Genomic DNA, 24,155 nt, shown 5'->3' on the forward strand with positions numbered 1-24,155 from the left:
TCTCAGACCTACAGCATTTCAGAGCAAGGGAAGGGAGGGAGCAGTAATCAAAGTTCATAATTTGAACTAAAGAGCCCAGCTTTTATTCAATATGAAAATACAATTAGTTAACGCAGCATTAGGAGCACCTGGCATAAGCTTATACAAGGTCTTCTGACATGCACATGTGCACAATAAAATAAACCTCAGCTGTGGCTGAAAGCTCACAATGTAAACAAGGGATTGCCACTCAAACTTAGCTTGCTGATCCTGGATGACAGCCACAAAAACTCAGCAAAAGCAAGCCTCTGATTGTTTATTACATTCCATGAAAATATGCATCGTTGTGTCTAGATTTTACTTTTCCAGGCTCTTTTTAAAGAATGTCGCTGTTAAACTGTTATATTACCACTAATGTTTGCCAACAGTTGACTGAATGTAAGGTTTAAATTACAAATAATTTATTTCCAACTGACCTTGACATGCCACTTTGAACATCTCAGAAGAGTAAAACATGCAAAAGCACTTGTTTAGCAGTGATGCTAAATTGTCCAATATGTCGCTAATTTTCCAAATAAACAAATCAAGCAACACAAGCCAAACAGCCGATGTATAAAGAACAATCACATATTTTATCCTGGCTTGGAATTATCCAACTGTTACATCAGTTGACGTTAACTTGAAATTAAGCACAATGATTCAATGCATCCTTTTACTTCAAAGGCATGGTATTGAGTTTTCACTGTAACTTTATAGCTTTTTAGTTGTTTACACATGTACACTGATGAGGCACAATTCAAGTTTGGAAAATCTTAGGCAACTAATCAACTGCTCATGGTAAAGCAAAGAATGGGGGTCACTTTCTCAGTTCTGTTCATTATATTTGTTTCACACAAAATTTTTCTAGGTGCTTAACATTCTGAATCTGCAGCATACTTCTTTTATATCTATATCCTCTTCTGATTCTCAGGAATTTTACTTTCCTATTGGGTTGCTAGGTGGGATGATGTGGTGCGAAAGACAAATGGTGAGATTTTTAAATAAGTATAGCTAGCAAATTACATGCTGTTTTTAGGACATGGAATGTGAGTAAAGTGTGATCGTTATGTATCTCTCATTCCATTCTTCCAGCCCGAACCCAACCCACCCTACCCCTTGACTGTATTGTGGAAATTGAAGAGGTAGTCCATAACATAATGTTACTCAATTAGCAATCCAGCAACATAGGCTAGCGTACTGGGAAATAGTTTGAATAGCAACATAGGAGATGGTGAATTTTGAATTCAAAATAAATTATCTGGAAGTTAAAAACTGCTAGTCTAACGGTACTACATAACCACTGATGGTTGTAAAAACTCATCTTGCTCATAAGTGTTCATTAGAGAAGGAAATTGGCTGTCTTTACCTGGTCTGACCTACTTGTGATTCCAGACACACAGCAATGGTACCATTCAACAATCCATTTAAAATGTACCTTTACAGTTCGAAATCCACCTACCCCACTCAGGTTCCAACCACCTCCTCCTGACAAAAGCAAACAGTACTCTATGTAAATCATAGTCCCTAATTTCCATAATGCAAGGGACCTACTGCTTGGCTCTGGTGGGCAATACAAAATACAATTCACCCCATCTTAAAGACCATACCATTAACAGCAGGCGTGGGTGGTAAATTTGATCCCTTAACTTGTAAAATCAGCTCCATTCTCCTGTTAACAGCATAGCTTTTTTTTGCCTTACAGACTAATCAGTCATACATTTCCAGTTATTGGTTTTATGGGTTAGGACGAACAACATATATTTATATCTTGTCTTTAATGCAATAAAGCATCCTAAGGCATTTCACTGGAGCATTATAAAACAAATATAAACAAATACACGTAAGATGATATGGGTTAGATGATCAAAAGCTTGATCAAAGAATTAAATTTTAGGGAGTTGTCATAGGTTAACCTGTTGATCTTATTTCATTCATTTTAATATAAAGTGTTAACTTTGAGCATCTATTATTCTTTATTTAGCAATCTTAGGTTTCTACCAAGACTGTCAACAGCAAAGGAATTTGTTATTTCAAGACAGTCCAAATCTTCTGCCGCCACAAATAGGTTTGCTGAATCTAAACTACATTCTTCATATTAAAAAAAAACTGTACACGTGAGAACATAAGAAATAGAAACAGCAGAAAGCCATGTAGCCCCTCAAGTCATTCAACTCAATCATAACTGATCTGATTGTGATTGTGGTCTCAACTCCTTTTCCTGACTACCCCCGTAACTCGACACGCCTGCAGAACAAAAATCTGAACATATTCAAGTCTATGATAAGCAATGGGTAGTGAATTCCAACAATCCTTTGAAAGAAGAAATTCCTTTTCATCTCCATCTTAAATTAGAGAAGCCCTATTTTAAACTGTAGCCCCTTGTCAACAACTTGCCACGTGTAAATAAGGGGTGACTTGTCGACAGAATACCAGCTTCTGTCGAATTATTTCCATGTGAAGAGAAAGAAGTATGCTCCTGAAGAAATTTGCTCGCGACAGTCCTCTTTGAGCTGAGATAAGCATTTCTGGCATCATGCCATTAATTTGGGAAGCCTGACTCATTCAACCCTGCCTATGAAGCCCAGAATGTGGAAAGAATCATCTTTTTCTGGGAAATTGACACTGGGGCAGATGAAAAGCAATGACAAAGTCTTCTGACAACACATGGGCCTGCAGCTTTTTAGTTTTTGGAGCCTAACTTTCCCTGAGGCACCAGATACTACAATCCTTTCAAGAGTTAATAAATTTGGTTAAGGAATATCAGGACTCAAAACCCTCCTTTAATTCCAGAATGCTATCAGTTTTATTCGGCTGTTTGAGAACAAGCGGAGTCGTATCGGAATTTTTGACTAGGCTAAGACAACTGGCAGAGGTACGTGACTTCGGTTTAACCCTCAAATGAGATGCTGAGAGATCATCTGGTATGTGTGACTAATGAGGTAACCATGCGAAATTGCCGACTAGTGAAGCCCAACTGGACTTCAAACGGGCACTACAACTGGTTCTATCATTGGAAAATGTTACAAGCGGAGCCTATCAGATACATGGTATTCCAATGGATGTGACAGTCTTGCCAGTCCGACTGGGCTTGGGGGCCACTCAGGACATACCCTGAACAGAGGGACTCTAGGTCAACCCACCGCAAACCTCAAAACAAAGCCAAGCCTCGGCTAAACAGTTAAATTTTTCTTCAGGATCTGGGCTATTGGGCCTTTGTAGTTACTGCTGGTACACAGATTTGAGACAGAACAGTCCCACTGATCTAAATTAAGTAAGATAACTCATAGATTGGTATCCAGGAGTGTGGACACTCTGGAAAGCCCACCTACTTCTGATTTGGAACAGTTAAATTGCTAAGTAACATCCAATCAGAACCAATCAAAATAAACGTTTGGTTAAATAGTCACCCAGTTCTAATGGAGCTTGATACCTGTGAGGCTGTATCAGTCTTTCAGAAAATTCACTCTGGACTCCGACCCTTAAGTCTGCGCAAGACCTCAGCTAGACTGCAAACCTATACCAAGGAAACTTTACAGGTTAAGGATATAACGTTGGTTCTGGTCTCTTATCAGAAGCAGCTGCTTCAGTTTCTACTGATTGGAATAAAAGGGTCGGGCCCAAGCTTGATGGAATGAAATTGGTTGAGAAGGATTTATCTAGACTGGCTCAATACTTTTTGATTAGAAAACAGCTGCCTGAGTAAAGTAGTAATTAAACACAGAAATTTTTCAGGAAGGTCTAGGGACTATCAAAGGAACCAAGGCCACCTTGCACATTGACCAGGAAGCAACTTACAATTTAGCAAGGCCTTCCCAGTGCCATTTGCCTTAGAGGCAGAAGTCATGAGGCTGGAAAGCAAAGGAATCATCATACCAGTCTAGTTTGCAGAAATGGGCAGCACCAGTTGTACCAGCTGTGAAGCCTGACAGCTCAGTTTGCCTTTGTAGGGATTTTAAACAAATGGTAAATCACTTTTCACAGCTGTATCAATACCCAATCCCTCACATACAGGATTTATATGCAAAGCTAACAGAGGGGCAGTGCTTCACAAAACTGGACATGAGCCATGCATATCTGCAATTGCAATGCGACGAGGATTCCCAGAAATACGCTACAATTAATACCCATAAGGTTTTGCCAGGACCAGATCTTTCTGTGTCCAAAGTCTGATGATGTTAGCTTTGACATTTCCAGGGGCACTACCACCAGTGGTGCGTCTGCCGGTAGCTCAATGCATGCGCGTTTGCTACTTGGCCTCCTTGACATTATTGCAGCTTGTAACTTTACCATTTGGGGTATCATCAGTCTGTGCTATTTTTCAGCGATGATGAAAAACATTTTACAAAGTCTACTCCAGGTGGCCATTGATCTAGATGATATGCTAATAACAGGGAAGACCAATAGGAGCATTTAGAGAGCTTGGTCATAGTCCTTGGGTATTTCTCCCAGGTGGGCGTATGACTTAAAAGGAGAAAGGGTGTGTTCCAGGAACCCAAGTGGCCTACTTGGACTACAGAATTGACAAGACAGGGTTACACCTGTTGAAAGATGAAGTGAGGGCAATCAAAGGTGCCCTGGCTTGCACACTGGTACCGAAGCTTAGGTCTTTCCTTGGGCTGGTGAATTATTATGGACAGCTCATACATCATCTGGCCTCCGTCCTAGCATCTTTACATTAACTCTTAAAAAAGGGTTAGCCTTAGAAATGGTCACATAGCCATGCCATAGCTTTCTGGCAATGAAGAAACAGTTATCATCCTCTAAGGTGTTGGCACACTGTGCTCCCAAGCGAGATCTGGTATTGACATGCAATGCCACCCAATACAAGATCAGGATTGTATTAGCTCAAAGGTGGCCCAATGGAGTGGAATGCCCAATGCATTCAGGACTTTAGCTAATGTAGAGCGTAAATTCCAGATAGAGAAGGAAGGTTTGGTGGTCATACTTGGAGTCAGGAAGTTCCACCAATACTTTTATAGATGGAAGTTTGTAATAATAACAAATGACAAACCCCTGCTAAGCCTAGGTCTATTTAAAGAAAATACGTCAGTATCACCCATAATTTCAGGCTGAATTCAGCAGTAGGCTCTAAATACTAAGTGCAAGTTACAAGCTGCAACTCTGTCCAGGAGGCCAAGTAGCAAATGCTCATGCATTGAGCCAGTGGCAGACACACCACTGGTCATGGTGCCACTGGAAGTGTCAAAGCTAACATCATCAGACTTTGGACACAGAAAGATCTGATCCTGGCAAAACTGATACAGCTGGTGGTGATGTGGGAAGACAAAGGGCCGTCACAACCAGAGCTGACGCCTTTTCGGACCCAGAGAGACCAGATCACAGTAGAGAACGGTTTGTTACTATGGGGACCAAGAGTGATTGTCCTGAACAAAGGTCACACTTCCATGAGGCTGAATGCCTCCAACGTCATCCAAAAAGAAGATGTTGGTGAGAAGTTGTGTGTGGTGGGCAGGATTGGATGCCAACAGAGCTACGTTTATGGAGCAGTGCCCAGAATGCCAACAAGGACATAATTTACAGCCAGAAGCTGCCTCACAATCGAGGGAACAGCCAGGAAAACCCTGGACTTGGTTTCACGTCAACTATGCCAATCTTTTCATGGATTTGATGTTTTTGGTCATTGTGAATGCCCATTCAAATTAGTTGGATGTGCATAGTGTTCATTCGGCAAACTCAGGGATGACAAATGAGAAGCTGTCAGCATCGCTCGTGAAACACAGGCTCTCAGAAATATTGGTCAAAGACAATGAAAGATCTTTTACCAGCAGAGATTTTGAGTACTTCCAAAAGTCAAATGGCATTCGGTATGTTTGGATGATGGATGGTATGGAGCTGTCCAATGGTCTGGCAGAAAGAACAGTCTAAGTATTGAAGACAGGCTCAAAGAAACAGCCCACAGCTTCACTTGAGATCAAACTGTTCCAGTTCCTGTTTGATTATAGGATCATCCCTCATGCCACTACAGCAATAATTCCAGAAGTGTTGCTGATGAGGAGAATAAAGCACACCAGATTAAACCTGTTATTTCCAGACTCTGTTACACATCAACTATGCAGGTCCTATCATGGATTCAATGTTCTTAGTCATTGTGAGTGCCCACTCAAAGTGGCTAGGCATGCAGAGAATTCATTTCTCAAACATGGGGCCAACGATATAAAGACCATGCACATCTTTTGCACGATATGGACTCCCAGAAATGGTCACAGATAACGGGCTATCGCTTACCAGCAGGGAATTTGAGTATTTCTGAAGGTCAAATGGTATTCCACAGATAATGACAGCTCCAGACCATCCATTCTCCAATGGCTTGACAGAAAGAGCAGTCGAAACTTTGGAGGCAGGCTTAAAATAAACAGCCTACAACTTCATTAGATACCAACTGTCCTGGATCCTATTTGATTATAGGACCATCTCTCAAGTAACTACAGGAACAGCTTCAGCAGAGTGGTTAACGGGGAGAGGATTCCACACTAGGTTACATCTGACCTTCCTGGGCTGGGTGGGGATAGGAGGCAGGGTGACAGCATCAGGAAAGCCAATGCTGTTCACAAGGCTCCGCTAAGCAAGACAGACAGTTTACTTCAGCGGATGAGTATTGGTGTAGGAAGCACACCAATGGCCCTGCATGGGTAAGAGGCATGATCAATATGAGGCCAGGTCCAGTGATGTATCAAGTTTGGGTAGATGTGGCAGTCCTGAACAAGCAAGCAGACCATATGAAAGCTACGAGCTCACAAATGGTGCAGGTGCAAAACATGCCTAGCTCCTCGACAGCATTTCCAATTGTTCCAGAGCCCACGGCTTCTCCATCTCCATCATGCACTAAGGATACCTCAGAATCTGAGATGGACACAGTAGATGTCATTGCCTCAATGCCTTTGCAGCCTTAAGAGGAGAATGAATTTCTTTCAAAACGCTACTGTGTGTTACCTACTGCCCATATCAGAGGCAGAGCACCGACCCAGTGCTAAAATGCCCCAGGAGGAGCTACAAAAAAAATGAACTGGCCTATGTCCTCAGATTCAGAGGGAGATGGTTGTAGTGATTGAAATGAGTTCCCTAACCCGGACCAATCAGGGAAGCCTGGCTGACAGTTAAGAAAGAGAGTGTGTCAGGAGTTATTTCACCCATGGTTCTGGACATCTCCCATTAGGGGAATCATTAGATATGCTATGTTAGCAGTGTGCCATTCCCAACAGCATAAGAAGTATATACGGTGTCTGATCTCTTGCTTTTTCTATTTTTCACACAATCACAGTAAAAAAGTTCCAGTGGCATGCATGGGTTATGTATGCTTCTCAGCAGTGAAATCTGTTATCAACTGACAATGCTACAGCAATGGGTGGGTTAAAAAGAGAGTCAGTAGGGCAAACAGGGAGGTCTGCATCAAGTACAAAACCTACCCACTCAATTCCACTGTCATTAACATAAAGAAATGGCACAGATACTTTGCAAAATTAAATTTCATTTTTAAATACTGACATTACATAAATTTTACTCACATGTGCATCATTGTTATTTGTTCTGACCAGCCCATTGGCTCCATTGATGGTCACAGGATATTAGGACATTTCCACTGTTATGCAAAAATAATGTCATTTTGAGGATACTTTACTGACTGCTCACACAGTGGCCAGTTTTGCACTCACTCAATTGGTGTCCCTTCTATACATCGTAGCAAATATTGCCCAAGGGCACTCACAACAAGACCTGCTGTAAAGTAGGTAAACTCAAAGCCCTGTAAAGGCTTTTGCCAGGCAAACTGTTTGTCATCCCTTTTAAAGTTTTGAGTCTTTCAAAACTCTGCTTGTTCATTCTTCAAAGACAAAAACCACAAAATGTGTCTAAAGTTAGGAACTTAAATCTGCAGGGGATTCTCAACCCATTGTTATCTTTGTAATCACAAATTATCACAGTCCAATCCGAGTGAAAGCTCTCTGACACCTTTAGGTGTCAATTGGTCTCATTGGTCCCACACAGATATTTTGCCAGCCTGCCACAAAATTTATACCTTCAGTTATTTTGCTTCTGCAGCAGAACCCTTTTAAAAAAACATTTTGGAATTAGGGCTAAAATATACACCAAGGATTTTGAGGTTCTGCCCTATTGTCTTGATGCCATTTACTACCAATACAGCATCTTGACTTGGAACTATATCACAATTCGTCATTATTACAAAATCTTGGAACTCATCACCTAACAGCACATGGATGTACACACATCATATGGGCTTCAGCAGTTCAAGCAGGCAACACCCCAGCACCTTTTCATGAACAGTTAAAAATTGCAAGAAATACTGGCCTTGCCAGAGATGGCCAGATCCCATGAAAGAATAAAACAAATTACAATGACACTCAGAGCCCCTCTGTATCACAGGTGTTATATCTTTCCATTTAAATAATATTCTGCTTTACTATTCTTACTACCAAATGAATAACCTCATGTTATCCTGAATTATACTCAATTTCCCAATTTATTTTGCATGCCTGTATATATTCTTTGGCGTCCTCCTCACAACATGTTTTTCCATCTATTTTCATGTCATCAACAAATTTAATTACATTTCTTTCTCTTCATCCAGGCTGTTGATATAGATTGTAAATACCTAGTGGTCCTGCTCCTTACCTTAAAAACTGTGAACTCTGGTTACTGATCCATCTACTAAGAAAATCGCCCTTGTTCATCAATCTACCTTGTCTATGCCCCTGAAAGCTTTATGCAACTCAATCAGGTGCCTCTCAGACTTTTTTACTCTAAGGAAAACAACTGCAACCTATCTAGTCTCTCTTCATAGCTAAATCATTCCAGCCAAGGTGACATCCTGGTGAATCTCTTCAGCAACCTCTCTAGTGCAATCACATCCTTCATATCGTAAGGTAAAGATTCCATAGTCGCAGAGAACCACATGACTGCTCTCTAATTAAACAGAGATGGCGGTTTAAGATGAGAGTCGTCCTCGGGCAAGATGTGAGGTTGAGAAGGTGACCTTCATATAGTATGGTGACCAGAACAGCATATATTGCACTAGCTGTGGCCTAACTAACATCATAAATGTTTCCATCATGACCTACTTCCTCTTGTATCTAATGCCCTGATTAATAAAGGCAAAGAGCTCATATGCTTTCTTAACCAACTTGTCTACTATCTTAAAGAATCAATAGACATCCACACTGAAGTCCCTCTGATCTTCTATATTTCCTAGGATCCTGCTGTTCAAAAAGAATTTTAAAAATCTACAAAGGCAGAATTCACAAAGGCAGAAACTTTTCTATTTTTTAAGTATAAGAGAGAAATAATATGAATTTTGATAATACTTTTCACATCTGTAGGATACCACAAACAGTTCACAGCCAGTTAAGAATGTTTGAAGTATAGTCATTGGTATACCATCTGAAAAAAGTAGCCAATATGCACGTTGCAAGATTCCAAAAACTGAATTAAACAACCACATTATAAAGCTCAATGATAAATACCTACCAAGCAAAGTCTCCTGCTCGGCTGCAGGTAATGCCATGAATCTATCATGTTCACTTGAAAGTGCAAATAGGGTCTAACTTTTAACATCTGATGCAAACAACAGCACATCCAATAGTATGTCATTCCTTCAGAACTACTTAATCTCTGCAGTGTTACTGATGAGCTAAGGATAACATGAAGTAAATATTCCAAATACAATGGATTATGCAAAGTTTCTCTTTATATCACAGATGCTTTTAGAGGTGAATCATGATCATGGTATATATCACTCAATGGCCAAATTTTAAAATATTAATTCACATCAGTATTACATTTGCACTTCCTCAGGTAGATGGAATAGCTACACATATTGTGCTTTTAAAATGCAACACTAATGACAAAAGAAATGTAGCTGGCAATTGTGCAAAGCAAAATTTGTTTCACGCATTTCATTTGCACAAAACAAATAAAAGCATGACTGACAGAATGAGGGTCATAGGTGATACATGTTTGTAGACTGTCACATCACACTGGACTAATGTACTAGAAATCATGCCCCACTCTTCCTAGTGTCATCACAAAAGTTAAAACCTTTGTCAAACCATCTGTCAGATTAATCCAGGTAAATAGAAAACATGGGCCACGTTTCAGTACATAAAAAGAACTACTATTTACTCCAAATAAATACAGTCAAATCACAGGCAGGCAACTGTTGAAAGGTTAAAACTCCAACTTCCTTCTAAATCCCCTATGTGCGCTCACACACACACACATATAGGCGTTACGGGTGGAAAGTTAGAAAACACTGGGGAAACTGTTCAGTACCATCAGTCCTTAGGGTTCTACGGAGTCTTCCTTTTGTTTCCCAAGTCCTCCAGTTCTCTAACACTTTCTTACAGGGTCTCTCACTTCTTTACAGGAGGCACAAACTTTAAGTATTGATTAAAAGCAACAGGTTAAAGCAAATGGAGGGAGAAAATAAACTGGTTTTCTTCAGGCTTTGGGCATTTTACTGGACAGAGACATACCAGCTGTCCTCAGTGCACACCATATTCTATGCATCCATTTATGAAGCATGACCACCCAAAAATTATTTGCAGAGCATTGTTCATGCCCAGGAACTAATTAGATGGGTGTGGTAAGCCTGCTAACCTTTGCACCCAAAACTGATCACAAATACCCAAACCAATCAGCTACTTGTTCCTGGCCAAATCTCATTCAGCCTGGTACCATGCCATCTCCTTTTATATTTACCCCAGAGTTTGCAAATCAACAGCATAAACATGACTTACATTGAGTTTCATTAACCTGCTTCTTAAAAGTACAGCAATTCCTTTCACAATCCTTTCCTGCAAAACAGTCCCTTTCCCAATTCAACCCACAATCAAAAACAAAGTAAAATAAAAAGATGTAGTCTTTACAAAATGCTTTTGGCTGCCCACTTTGCTAATCCATCCACATTCTGATGCAGATGTGTGTGCATGTGTTGTGGCCCAGCTTTTACTTATTACCCTATGCAGTCTGTGAAGACTATGACAAACCTGTGCAATGAAGCCTCACTTTGAGTTAGTATGATGAACAATCCCTTCTAAGTCTCAGTGCTTCTCTCCCCCACTGGTGGAATCTTTTCTCTTCACCTTTTTGTGTACTCATGCTTAATAATAGGACACAGTCTTCTTATATCAGTGTGTCAAAACTTGTCCGATTCATGTGGATAGCATCTTTGTTCATAGTTTGACTCTGATTCTGCACTCCTAAAGATCACCAATACAGAGTTCATTGTACTGTTACAATAAAGGAGCAGGCCATTTAAAGTTTACCTCATGCGAAAGCACTACAAATAATCAAATATTATTAGCCCTTAGCAGGGGTGTAATAATTCCATTGAAAAAAGGGGCTAAACAAAAATGTAATTGGACAAAATGCATTTTTATAAAAGCAAATGGCACCACGAACAGGAACATGCTCAACGGGAGGGCTAAGTAGTAAATCTGAGTGTGTGAATGTTGCTGTAAAGGGAGAAGTGCCTGCGTGCAGAAAGGAGTGATAGCTGGAGGAGAACTACAACCACATGGCAAATGCATCAACTATTGTTTTTAAATTGATGAGGAATTATCAATGAGAAATAATACTGAATTTTTATTTAATTACATCCATTATAATGTTCATAAACGGCTCAGAACATGAGTTTTATTTTCTACAGTTAGTTTGATTCTTCTAAGTTGTCAAGAAAACAATATCTGTTCTTCAATATCAAATAGAAATATATACTTCCATGATTCCAAGCTGGTAGGCAGTAAGATTGCTAGTAATCCTTTACTGAAGTTAAAATAAATTGGAACAAAGAGCATTGAGTTGAGATCCTTGGCAACAGTCACTGTGAACTTTCTGACTATTTTTACCACAAAGGGTACATGAACGAGTTCATAAGGCTGAAATGGAACTAAAGCGTTCTGATTAAATCAAAAACAACAAAAGTGCTGGTTCAACAGACTATGGAAGATGCAAGACTCTGAAATTTCGACAACATCTGTCATATCACATGCCTGCCAAGTAAAAGTCTAAATGGCAAAATTGAACAGAAAACTTCAGAGATCTTTATCAGTAAACTCCTAAATGGAAACGGAGTGGTTGGAGTGCTGAGCAAGGAATATCTCTTTTAGCGCTACCTTTAACACTTCAACAACAAAAAACAAAAACAAAGTTGCTGCAAAATGCTCAGCCGGTCTGGCAACATCTGTGAAGGGAAAAACAGAGTTAACGTTTTGGGTCCAGTGACCCTTCCTCAAAACTTCAACATTTGAAATAGTATGTGGTTTATTTTATTCTTTTTCTATTTGTAGATTTGTTCAAGATCTTTGTTCACTCTAGTCTAACAAAACATCAGAATAACCAGATTGTGAAACAGGAGAGGATCATGATTGTGGATATTGATAACTGATTTATTTTAAAATTAAACTCCTTGTACTGATGGCATGGTAATATTACAAAAATGAAATGTTCAGTGCAGTTTCTAAACAAAAATATACAAAGATAGACCAGTGGAGATGGATGCTTAACATCGTCCTCAACATTTTATATGATGATGCCTATGGCGAGCCTCCTCAATCAGCTATAAAAGAACTTTTGGAATAATAATAACACCTTTAAAAATGATGGGCCCAGTTTAACCCTGTAAGTGAAATCAATTTTGATTTAAAATTGAGCCCTTTGAAACCAATCAGATCCTTTTTCTCAGATTAACCTCACCTAATACACTTCTCATGACCCCAGTGAATTCCCTCTCAATTCAGTAATATATCCAAGCATCACCCAACACCATTACCAGATCTGCTTCAGTGACCTTTGGCGTTTTACTTCTTCCATAACTTAAGTTTTCAAGACTTTACTTCTTGTGCCTAAAATTACCAAGCATTAAACTCCTTAATTTTTCAAGGCTTTATCAGAGTGAACAGTGTTGTCAGTTCCTTTCATAATTTTAAAATCTTAAGTAGTTTATCTTTTTTTTAAACAGAAAACTTTGTCAAATTTCTTGATCTTTCTTCATAATGTGACCCATCTTTACTGTTTGCTTAAGTGCTTGCCCATATACAAAATATCCTTTTTATGTTTTAAGAACAGAATGCGTAAGAGCAGAATTAGGCCATTTGGTCCATTGACTCTGCTCCACCATTCAATCACAGTTCGTGGTTCTGCAAGGATTGCAAGATTCCCATTGTGCAGAGTAAACAGACTGCACATGTGGCATTGTAGACGTTTTAGGTGCACCATAACTTGTACCACAACCAAAATGGATTCCATGAAACCACAAGGCAAAGGAGCAAAATTAGACCTTTCAGCTCATCAACTCTGTTCCACCATTCGATCACGGCTCATAGATTTCTTAGCCCCATTGTCCTGACTTCCCCCATAACTCTTAATCCCCTTACTAATTAAGAACCCATTTAGCCAGCATTTCCTTGTTTAGATGCAGGACCCAAAACTGTTTGCAATATTTCAAATGCGTTTCTGACTAGAGTTTATACAACCTCAGCAGTACATTTCTGTTCTTGTATTCTAGGCTTCTTGAAATGAATGAAAAATTGCATTTCCCTTCCTAACTAACAAATGAACCTGCACATTAACCTGAAGAGAATACTGAATGAAGATTCCCAAGTCCCTTTGCGCTTCAAATTTCCAAAGCCTTTTCCCATTTAGAACAGTCTATGCCTCTATTCATCCTATGAAAGTGCATGACCTCATGCTTTCCCACATTGTATTCCATCTGCCACTTCTTTGCCCACTCTCCTAGCCTTCTACAGACTCCCTGCTACCTCCACACTACCCTGCCTCTCTACCTACATCTGTCATCTACAAATGCGGCAATAGTGCCCTCAGCTCCTTCATCCATATCATTAACGTATTACGTAAATAGTCATGGTCCCAACAAAGAAACCCTGTGGAACTCCACTAGTGACCGGCTGCCATTCTAAAACAGACTCCTTTATCCCTCCTCTCTGTCTTCTGCCAGAATTCCAATCCTCTACCCATGTCAGTACCTTGTCCCAAACACCATGGGTTCTTATTTAGCAGCTTCCTGTGTGGCACCTTGTCAAAGGTTTTCTGGAAATCCAAATAGATGACATCTATTGACTCTCCTTTGACTAACTTACTCAATATCTTCTAAAAGCATTCAAATAGATTTGTCATACATGCCCTGCCCTTGACAAAGCTACACTGATTAAGCCCTATTTTACCTTGTACTTCCTAATACACTGCAATCTCATCCTTAAGAAGGGACTTTAAATCTTATCAACAACTAAGGTCAGGTTAACTGACTTCTGCCTCTCTTACTTGTTAAGTATAGGTGTTACATTAGGAATTTCCAGGCCTCTGGGACTTTCCCTGATTCCAGTGATTCCTGAAAGATCTCCTCTAACTCCTTCACAATCTCTTCAGTATTCTCCTTCAGAACTCGGGGGTACAGTCGATCTGGTCCAGGTTATTTATCCACGTTCAGACCTTTCAGCTTTCCCAGCACCTTGTCCTAAGTGATGGCTACTAAATTCCCTCAGCCCCCTGGCTCTTTTGAAGTTCTGGTATACTGCTGGAGTTTTCTACTGTGGAAGTTGATGCAAAGTACTGATCCAGTTCTTTATGCATTTCTTTATTCCCCATTAATACTACTTCAGCCTCATTTTCTAACTGTCAAATGCATACTCTTGCCTCTCTCTTATCTTTAAGATATCTTAAAGGCGAGGTGATGGCCTAGTGGTATCGCTGGACTGTTAGTCCAGAGACCCACATAACATTCTGTGGGACTGGGTTCGAATCCTGCCACGGCAGATGGTGGAATTTGAATTCAATAAAATATCTGGAATAAAGTATTCCAACGATGACCATGAATCCATTGTCAATTGTCAGAAAAACCCATCTGGTTCACTAATGTCCTTTAGGGAAAGAAACGGCCATTCTTAACCTGGTCTGTACTACATGTGACTCCAGACCCACAGCAATTTGGCTGACTCTGAACTGCCCTCTGGGCAAATAGGCATGGGCAATAAATGCTGCCTAGCCAGTGACAGCTTCATCCCGTAATTGAATATAAAAAGTCTTTAAAAAAAAACCTTGCAATCTTCTTTTATATTACTAGCTAGAATACTGTCACATCTCATCTCCTTCCTTATGGCATTTTTTAGTTATCCTGTGCTTGTTTTTAAAGGTTTCCCAATCCTCTGAATTCCCACTAATCTTCACCATAATGTATGCTCTTCTTTTGCTTTTATGCTGTTCCTGACTTCTCTAATCAGCCATAGTTGCCTCATCATCTCCTTAGCATGTTTCTTCTTACTTGGGATGAACTTCTGTTGTGCCTTCTGAACTAGTCCCAGAACCTCCTATTTGCTGATCCACTGTGTTCCATGCTAGGCTCCCCTTCCAATCATCTCTGGCCAGCTGCTCCCTCATGTGTTTGTAGTTACAGTTTTCAATTGTAATACCGTTCCATCTGACTCCAGCTTCTCCCTCTCAAGCTACAAGGTGAATTCCCTCATATTATGGTCACTGCCTCTTAGGGGTTCCTTCAGACTAAACTCCCGAACCTAATCTGCCTCATTACACGTCACCAAATCCAAAATTGCCTGTTCCCTACCATAAACTGCTGAAAAAAAATTCTCGTACATATTCCACAAATTTGTTTTCTTGAGATCTATCAACTTGATTTTCCCAGTCCATGCATAATGAAGTCCCCATAATTATTATGATAGTGCGTTTCTTACATGCCTTTTCTAACTCCTGCTTTATTTTCTTCCCCACATCCTGATACCACTAAGTCACCTGCTCACAATTCCCAAAGGACTTTTATTCCCTTTGCAGTTCCTCAACTCTACCCACACAGATTCCAAACCTTCCAACTCTATATCACTCCTTGCTAGTGATCTAAATTCATTTGTTACTAACAAGGCAGGCCTGGCCCCTCTGCCTATCTGCATGTCCTCTCAATAGGACATGTATCTTTGAATATTTAGTTCCTAGCCAAGATGACCTTGTAGCCACGTCTCTGTGATACCCATAATATCATGCCTGCCAATTTCAATCTATGCTACAAGTTAATTTACCTTGTTTCATATACTGTGTGCATTTGAGTACAACATCCTCAGTCCTGGCTGACTTTCCCGTTCTCATATTTGACCCCTCATCTTCTGTGCCTGATATTGGAATCCTGACCCTTTCCATTCTCTCTGTCCTATTACTTGTACTGGAAAATTTAATAACCTCTGCTGAGCTCTTTAACTTTGTCCATTGTTTTCTATGCAACTGAACCCACATCTCTCCACAGAGGCTGTCTAACTTGCTGAATAAATTTTGCTTTTGTTTCAGATTTCTAGCATTTTAATTTGACTTATTTGCACCATTTTTGTTCAGAAACAATTTTCCTTAAGTCTTGACTTCATACTTACATTAATAATTTTCATTTTCAATTTGTCACATAATCCAACATAACAATCTTGTATTTCATCAAAATCTGCATGGATAGCATCGAACATAAACATGTTACAGTCTCAAACTATTACAGACTTAACATACAACATAAGTCACTGCACCTTGTTGAAGCTTCTCGCTGCAAGGATGTGATATTTTGTTTGCGATTAATCTTTGGTTTTTGGCCTTTTGGTTGATTTTTCTGACTTAATGAATGCACTCATTTAGAAAAAAAGTTAAGAATTGCACAACAGTCATCTAGAACCTTTTTTGCAAGAGTTTTTTTCTGACTGATTAAACATGCTGGGTGTTGTTCTATCTTTCTTTCTAAATAATAAGCTGATGCAACCACATCAAAGTAAGGCGATCTGCCATCTAGCTGATGCTCCTTCCAATCCATGTTTTAGCTTTTATATTAAAATGAAGCAAAAAACTGACCTGAGGTTCAGAGAATGCTTGTTGAATGCTGTTTATTGGACCATATGGTACACCACTACCTTCAAACAGTTCCAACCAGTTTTGTGTTGTCTTGTCTAGAAATCTAAATAGAAAAGAATTCTGTGGTTTAGACATGATGTACTGATTTTGAAACTGTACAGCAGTATATCACTTAATTTGCAGTAGCCAGCAATAAAATAAAGATACACATTTCTGTGCAAAACTAAACTCTACCCTGAGGCTGAGAGAGTTGATGTTTTCCAGATCAGACGTTTCTTTGATTTGCATGGAACCAAAATTTTACAATGCAAGCAAAAATATACTGTCTACAGGAACTTAAATGTTTTTATGAAACTGCTTAATTTTATCTTTCAAAAATGTTATTCCTAACATAAATATCCCAATTTAAAGTGAAATTCAACAGTTTTTCGAAATTGGAGGCAAGAAATTCGAATTCATATTGATTTTAAGAAACATTCTGGAGCTGTATTTAGTTATTTCTGACTGGAGTCTGTATAAATGATAACAGCATCGCTTTGCTATTAAAAATACATTTCTAAAAGAGGGTTGTGGAGTTCTAATTTTCAGGGCAGTTGAGGAAATAAGTTTTTGCAGTATAACACCCATGCCCTGACAAGAGAGTTGCTAACCAGAGAAAACAGATTTGAGACAATTGGCAAAATAAGGGGGAAATTACAGTGAGTTTTGACAGCACTGGATGAAAGGATGATGGAGTCAGTTTCAATAGTAATTTTCAAAAGTGAATTAGACATACATACACAAAAAGGGAAACTTTGTAAACTTTGGTAAAAAGGCAAGTGTGGAATGAATCTACTATCTCTTTTAGAAAAAGTGACTAGTCTATAATAAGTCTTTCATTCTGTGCTGTCTGTTTCGAAGATCCTTGATCCAATTATCTGACAGAACTTTATGTAACATATGAAATGGTGAAGTGCTCCTTGTCCAATAACTGGAAGGCGGTCTCCCATCTTGCTGCTCAGAGACCTACCATGAACTAATTAACAACAAAGCATTACATAAGATACCATCTTACTGCCTCTACAACATAACTCAACTTCATGATCCATAAAAGACAACATTTGATAACTGAAACAGAAACAAAAATTGCTGGAAAATCTCAGCAGGTCTAGCAGCATCCGTGCAGAGAAATCAGAGTCAACATTTCAGGTCAAGTGACACTTCTTCAGAACGGGTGACAGTAATTTCTCTCTAGAGGATCTGCTAAGATTTTCCAGCAATTTCTGTTTTTATTTCAGATTTCCAGCAACCACAGTTCTGTCAGTTTATTGTCTTACATTTGTTATCCGTATTTTGCATTCATTCTCATGCCTATTGCTCAAGGAAGGTGAAACATTTTATTTCCACTTCTACCTGACAGCTGCTCAATTGTTACTGGTGACAATTGGGTTGCGTTTTTAGGGGTTTTTAATTCTTTTTACATCCAGATATTACTTCCTTCAGTAAAGTGATAGAAGACACTACCTTAAATCAATTTCTGATTTAATCACACACACTAATTTTCAAATGATGGATAAATAGCACTATAATGAACTTTGATATGGGTTTATTACCTGCCAAACGACTACATTAACCAAAAGCAGAATCTATGAATAACATTAGTAAGGCAGTTATCACTGATCTTAATTAAGCTTTACTTGTTGCTATAGGAAATATCAATACCAAACTCTAAACAGGGAGGAAATCGTTACTCCAGAAAAGAAAATGTTCAGATGTGATGACGTCAATCTTTAGAATGAAGACAGCTTGAAAAGATTGCCATGGAGAAGATGTTTGTAATCATAGGGGACATAAATAAAGAAGTCACTGATAAATCCAATAAAGAATTCAGAATGATCATTTTACCAAAAGAGTGATATGAATGTGGACACATTAGTTGATGCAAATCACATTCATTTGAGAAGCTGGTGAGGGAGAAAGAGTAACAGGACATGCTCAGGTAAAAGGATGGCAGGTAACTTGTGTTCAGGAATTACTAGATGAGTCTAATGGGCTCTTTCTGTATTGCTGACTGCGAACAACTAAATGAAATTTCAACAAAAGTAAACATGACCGCAGTGCAAATTTTTCCTATGTGCAAGTTCTTTCTTTGGTTTCACTCGTATGGAAGTTATTGGAACCGAGTACAGATAGGAATTTCCTCAAAGATGCTCCTACTCTGTTGCCATAAGTTATTTGGGGGGGGGGGGGGGGGGGGGGTGGAGAAAGTCACTCTGAACCACTGGACTTAAATACCATGTTAAAATGAAACATGAGCTGCTGCTAAAAAAACACATTTGAATAAAATTAAGCAAGATGTTTATACTTGACCGGAATTGTTGGTTTCTTCTGTAAATATCTGTAAGACAATACTGATTAGTGAAAAAGCATTTCAAAAATGTACTGGAAATTTTTCTCTGGAAACTGGATTTTAACCTCTTTTGCACCTTCACTGAATTAAAGGAGTTTGTAATAACTCAACAAAGGCCAGTATCCCACCACCAAGTCATAGCACTACCCAGCTAGCTCCGGCCTAGCTCCTAGAGTGAGCAGAACTCTAACACTCTTGTTTATATATGTTAGTCAGGATTCCTTGATTGGACCAGATTAACAACCCCAATTAGGGATCTCATATTCTATGCTATCCACCTGGCTGACCTTGTTCCAATCACTACAGAATTCACATCAAGCTAATCCATATACAAAATGTTCAATTGGGATATCAACAAATTCTTCTAATTCTGCTTCTGCACAAGTCCAAAACCCCCACAACACAGACATAGAAGGTATTCCTACCATCAGACTGTATCACCTAAAGAAGGAGTTGGTGAGACTGAGAAAGAGGCTCCTCAAAACCAGAATTGCACCTGAAAATTAAAAAGCAGCCTTGAAGAAAATAAATTGAGTCATCACAGAATTATAGAATCCCTACAGTCTGGAAACAGGCCCTTCGGCCCAACAAGTCCATACTGACCTATCCCCCCATAACCTACCTAAGCTCCACATTCTTGAATGCTATGGGAAATTTAGCATAGCCAATCCATCTAGCCTGCACATCTTTGGACTCTGGGATGAAACCGGGGCGCTGGGAGAAATGTTTCCATTCTGCAAAGATTGGAAACCAGGACACAAGTTTTAAAAAGAAGACAAAGCAAGATGAGATGAAGCTCTTTTACACCGCAAACAGTTAGGATCTGAAATACCTTACTTGAGTACGATAGAAGGTGGTTCAATCAATGCTTCAAAAGGCAGCTGGGTTATTTGAAGAGGAATAATATATAGGGTTACAGGGAGAACTTTGAAGAATGGCATTACGTGAAATGTTCATTCAGAAAACCAGTGCAGACACAATGAGCTGAATTGCCTCCTTTTTCCATTGTAACAGTATCTCTCTTTCAAAATGTAAAGATTTCTTGATTTTTCACTAATACCCCATTACACCAAAAGAGTCAAAATGCAAGACCACCACTGAAAAATCTGAATGTTGCCTTGAGTGCTAGGAGTCTGGAAATTTCTGCATTCTGAATCTGCCGAAGACTGATGTATAATTTCGAGTTGAGTTTTACAGAGGCAGCCAATGAATAGATCATCTGCACATTGGCTGTCCAATAAGGAAGGGCAAGCATGTTTTTCAAGCAGTATCTTCAGACAGCACAGTCCACTGCAAGGAGCTTGGCAGCCCTCACTGTGTTTTTTCATTCAATTTTATGATTTGAAAACCCCTGCAATTTATTGCCTCTTTCTAATCATGCTTAAAAAGGAGATTATATACTGTCATCTTGAATTGTTGCATCCTTCACGAGGTAGATACACTCACAGTGCTGTCAAGAAGTTAGTTACTGTTTTTTTTTATGTAGGACAGTAGAGGAATAGCAATGTAGAGCCAAGGTAGGGAGTTACTGTGTGATTGGAGCTGTTGGTGCTTCCGTTTACCCTTGACCTTGGCTGACAGACATCGTAGGTTCAGAAGGTGCTGTTGAAATGGCCTTGGCAAGTTGCTGTGCTGCATCTCAAATATAGCACGGATTGATGTCAGTACGCATTGATGGCAAAGGGAGTGAATGTTTTATGATGAACTAGGTGCTGATCAGCCAGGCTGCTTCAACTTGAATGACGTTGTCAAAGCTGCACTTGTGCAGTTAGTTGCACAGTATAACATGACACTCTTGATTTGCACCTGTATACATGGGGGATCACTCTGAGGAATCAGTCGGGTCAGAATGGAGGCCTGTGACCAACGGTGTCACACAAGGACCAGTGCTGGGTCAATTATTGCTCATCATTTATATAAATGATTTGGATGAGAATATAGGTGGTTTGGTGGTAGATTGAACAGTGAAGAAGCTTATCTAAGAGTGCAGTGGTATCCTGATCAACTGGACCAGTAGGCCGAGGAACGGCAGATGGTGTTTAATTTAGATAAATGCAGGGTATTGCATTTTGGTAAGACAAACCAGGGCAGAACTTACACAGTTAATGGGGAGTATTATTGAACAGGGAGATCTGGGTGCAGGTATATACTTCCTTGGAAGTGATATCATGGGTAGACAGGGTGGTGAAGAAGGCTGAGATAACAAGGTGTAGAGCTGGATGAACACAGAAGGTCAAGCAGTATCAGAGCAGCAGGAAAGCTGATGTTTCGGGCCTAGACTACCTACTCTTCTGATGCTGCTTGGCCTGCTGTGTTCATCCAGCTCTACACCTTGTTATCTCAGATTCTCCAGCATCTGCAGTTCCTACTATCTGTGCAAAACACCTGCCTTCATTGGTCACAGCATTGAGTACAGCAGTTGGTATGTTAGGTTAAGGCATTGGTGGGGACACATTTGGAATTCTGATTGCCTTGCTATTGGAAGGATGTTATTAAATTGGAAAGGGTACAGAAAAGTTTTACACAAATGTTTCCGAGACTAGAGGATTTGAGCTGTAAGGAGAGGCTGGACTGGCTGGACTTCTTTTCCTGCAGTGTAGGAGGCTGAGGGGTGTCCTTACAGAAGTTTATAAAATCAGCAGCAGCACAGATAAGGTGAATCGTCAAGGTCTTTTCCCCAGAGTAGGGGAGACCAAAACTTATAGGTTTAAGGTGAGAGGGGGAAAAAGTTAAAAGGGACATGACAGGTAACTTTTTTTACAAGCTGCCAGAGGAAGTGGTAGATGAGAATATAATTACGACATTTAAAAGGCATTTGGTCAGATTTGAGGATAGGAAAGGTTTAGATAGATATGGGTCAAATGCAGGCAAATGAAATTAGTTCAGTTTAATTCACCTGATCAGCATGGATGAGTTGGGCTGAAGGTTTTGTTTCTGTGCTGTGTGACTCTGACTCTAACGTGGATTACTTGCTACAGAATTCTGAACCAATGACTAGGTCTTCTCACCACAGTATATATGTATCTTAGGGTCAGTTAAGTATCTGATCAACGGTAAAACCCAGGATATTGACCAAAGATTCAGCTATGGTAATACTATTGAACGTCTCAGGGAAATTTTCTCAAGTTTGAGATGGTCATAGCCTGCGCACAATTATCATTTGTCACTTTAACAAACCTGAATTTGCCACAGAGGTAAATGTTGCTGCATAGGGCATGGATCTCTTCAGTGCTTTAGATTAGATTAGATTCCCTACAGTGTGGAAACAGGCCCTTCGGCCCAACAAGTCCACACTGCCCCTTAGACCATCCCACCCAGACCCATCCCCCTACAACCCACACACCCCTGAACACTACGGGCAATTTAGCATGGCCGGTCCACCCAGCCTGCACATCTTTGGTCTGTGGGAAGAAACCGGAGCACCCGGAGGAAACGCACGCAGACACGGGGAGAATGTGTAAACTCCACACAGACAGTTTCCCGAGGCTGGAATCGAACCCGGGTCCCTGGCGCTGTGAGGCTGCAGTGCTAACCACTGAACCACTGTGCCGCCCCATGAGGAATCATTCATACTTGAGGAAGTATAAATGATTACTGAACACTGGAAAACATAAATGAACATTCCCCACTACTGACCTTTTCTACCAGAGGGAAGGTCATTGAAAAATCAGCTAAAGATGATTGAACCTAACAGGTTATTCTAAGGAACTCCTGCAGAAATATCATTCTGATGCCAAGCGACAGGTATGTCAAGAAAGCACTTGAAGTCATCACTGGTATCAGGGGAAAGGACTAGATCACAAAGACATCCAATCCAGAAATTTCACAATTTAATACAAAGCTGTTACCAGAAAAGAGCTATTTTCTGTTGGAAACATTTAAATCTGTTTCAGCTATAATCTCTCACTTTCCAGCTGTCTCATTTCTGTGGTGTTGACACAATTACTCACCAACTTGACACCACCAAAATTACTATGCTGCTGCAACAGTCACTGTGGAGTCTTAATTAACACAATTGCACTCTTGTCACTCTTTGGAAGGAATGCTGCAATACTGCAGTAACACAGCTAGTCTTTTTATGTGCATTTTTATGCCACCCACTTCACCAAAACTGCCTCAAGAGGCCAAATAAAATCTCTGAAAACTCTTCAGAAAAAGGTTTGTTTTATCACTTAACTATTTTACATAATTCTTTTCCTCACTTACTGGGCCTCATACAGCACAGGTCATACTTGCCTCGAGAGTGAACTATGTTACTCTCAACATCATATCACCACACTTGCATCAGTTGCTAAGATAGTGACCACAACAAATAAAAAACTAATCACACGAGCTCACCGTATTACTTTGAGCCAATGGAAGAAAAAATATAAGAAGAAGAACAAGAGATGAAAAAACATTGAGAAAACAGAGGACTAAAGGAGTGTGAAACATTGAGTGACAGTGGTGGAAAAGAAAGCGATGGAAAATGAGGAAATTGAGAAAGGAGAGAAACAGAAGACCAAAACAGAATGATTCAAAGTGCAAAGTAAAATATTTTTAGAAAACTAAATAAAATGGAAACAAAAAGTAGAAACCAAAGACAGGGGGGGAGAAACATCCAAAGGAAAAAAATTTAAACTACGATGTAAAAGGGAAATACACAGACAAAGCGTACGAAAAGAAGTGATGGCGAGAATGGCAACCAACTGAGAGGGAAGGAAAGAGGAAAATAGCAAGACAGAGGGAGAGAAAAGATAGAGATATAATTTGAGACAGAAGCTGTTTCTCCGCTTGACTCTCTAATGAAAAAAATCTCAATTCTTCACTCTGCCTATTCTCGCCGCTGTGCTGACACTGTGGAGTTGATCATGCTACAGAAGTGACAAGGCGA

General features: G+C 39.8%; 1 protein-coding gene across 7 annotated transcripts in view; it reads right to left on the reverse strand.

The window, feature by feature from the left end:
• sugct (succinyl-CoA:glutarate-CoA transferase) overlaps nt 1-24,155 on the reverse strand; it is a 395,299-nt gene that overhangs the window by 208,471 nt on the left and 162,673 nt on the right. For 5 of the 7 annotated variants that reach the window (XR_007247336.2, XR_007247337.2, XM_048529015.2 and 2 more), the window contains one exon: nt 16,894-16,996. Coding sequence is in view for 5 of the 7 variants with exons in the window: in XM_048529015.2 (XP_048384972.1) it covers nt 16,894-16,996 (103 nt within the window). In the remaining 2 variants the exon portion in view is untranslated. Of the gene's footprint in view, nt 1-16,893; nt 16,997-19,174; nt 19,779-24,155 lie in introns of those variants that run through there. The other 2 variants (XM_048529018.2, XM_048529017.2) reach the window with 2 other exon arrangements.

This window comes from Stegostoma tigrinum, chromosome 5 (genome assembly GCF_030684315.1).
Source record: "Stegostoma tigrinum isolate sSteTig4 chromosome 5, sSteTig4.hap1, whole genome shotgun sequence".
Lineage (NCBI taxonomy): Eukaryota > Metazoa > Chordata > Chondrichthyes > Orectolobiformes > Stegostomatidae > Stegostoma > Stegostoma tigrinum.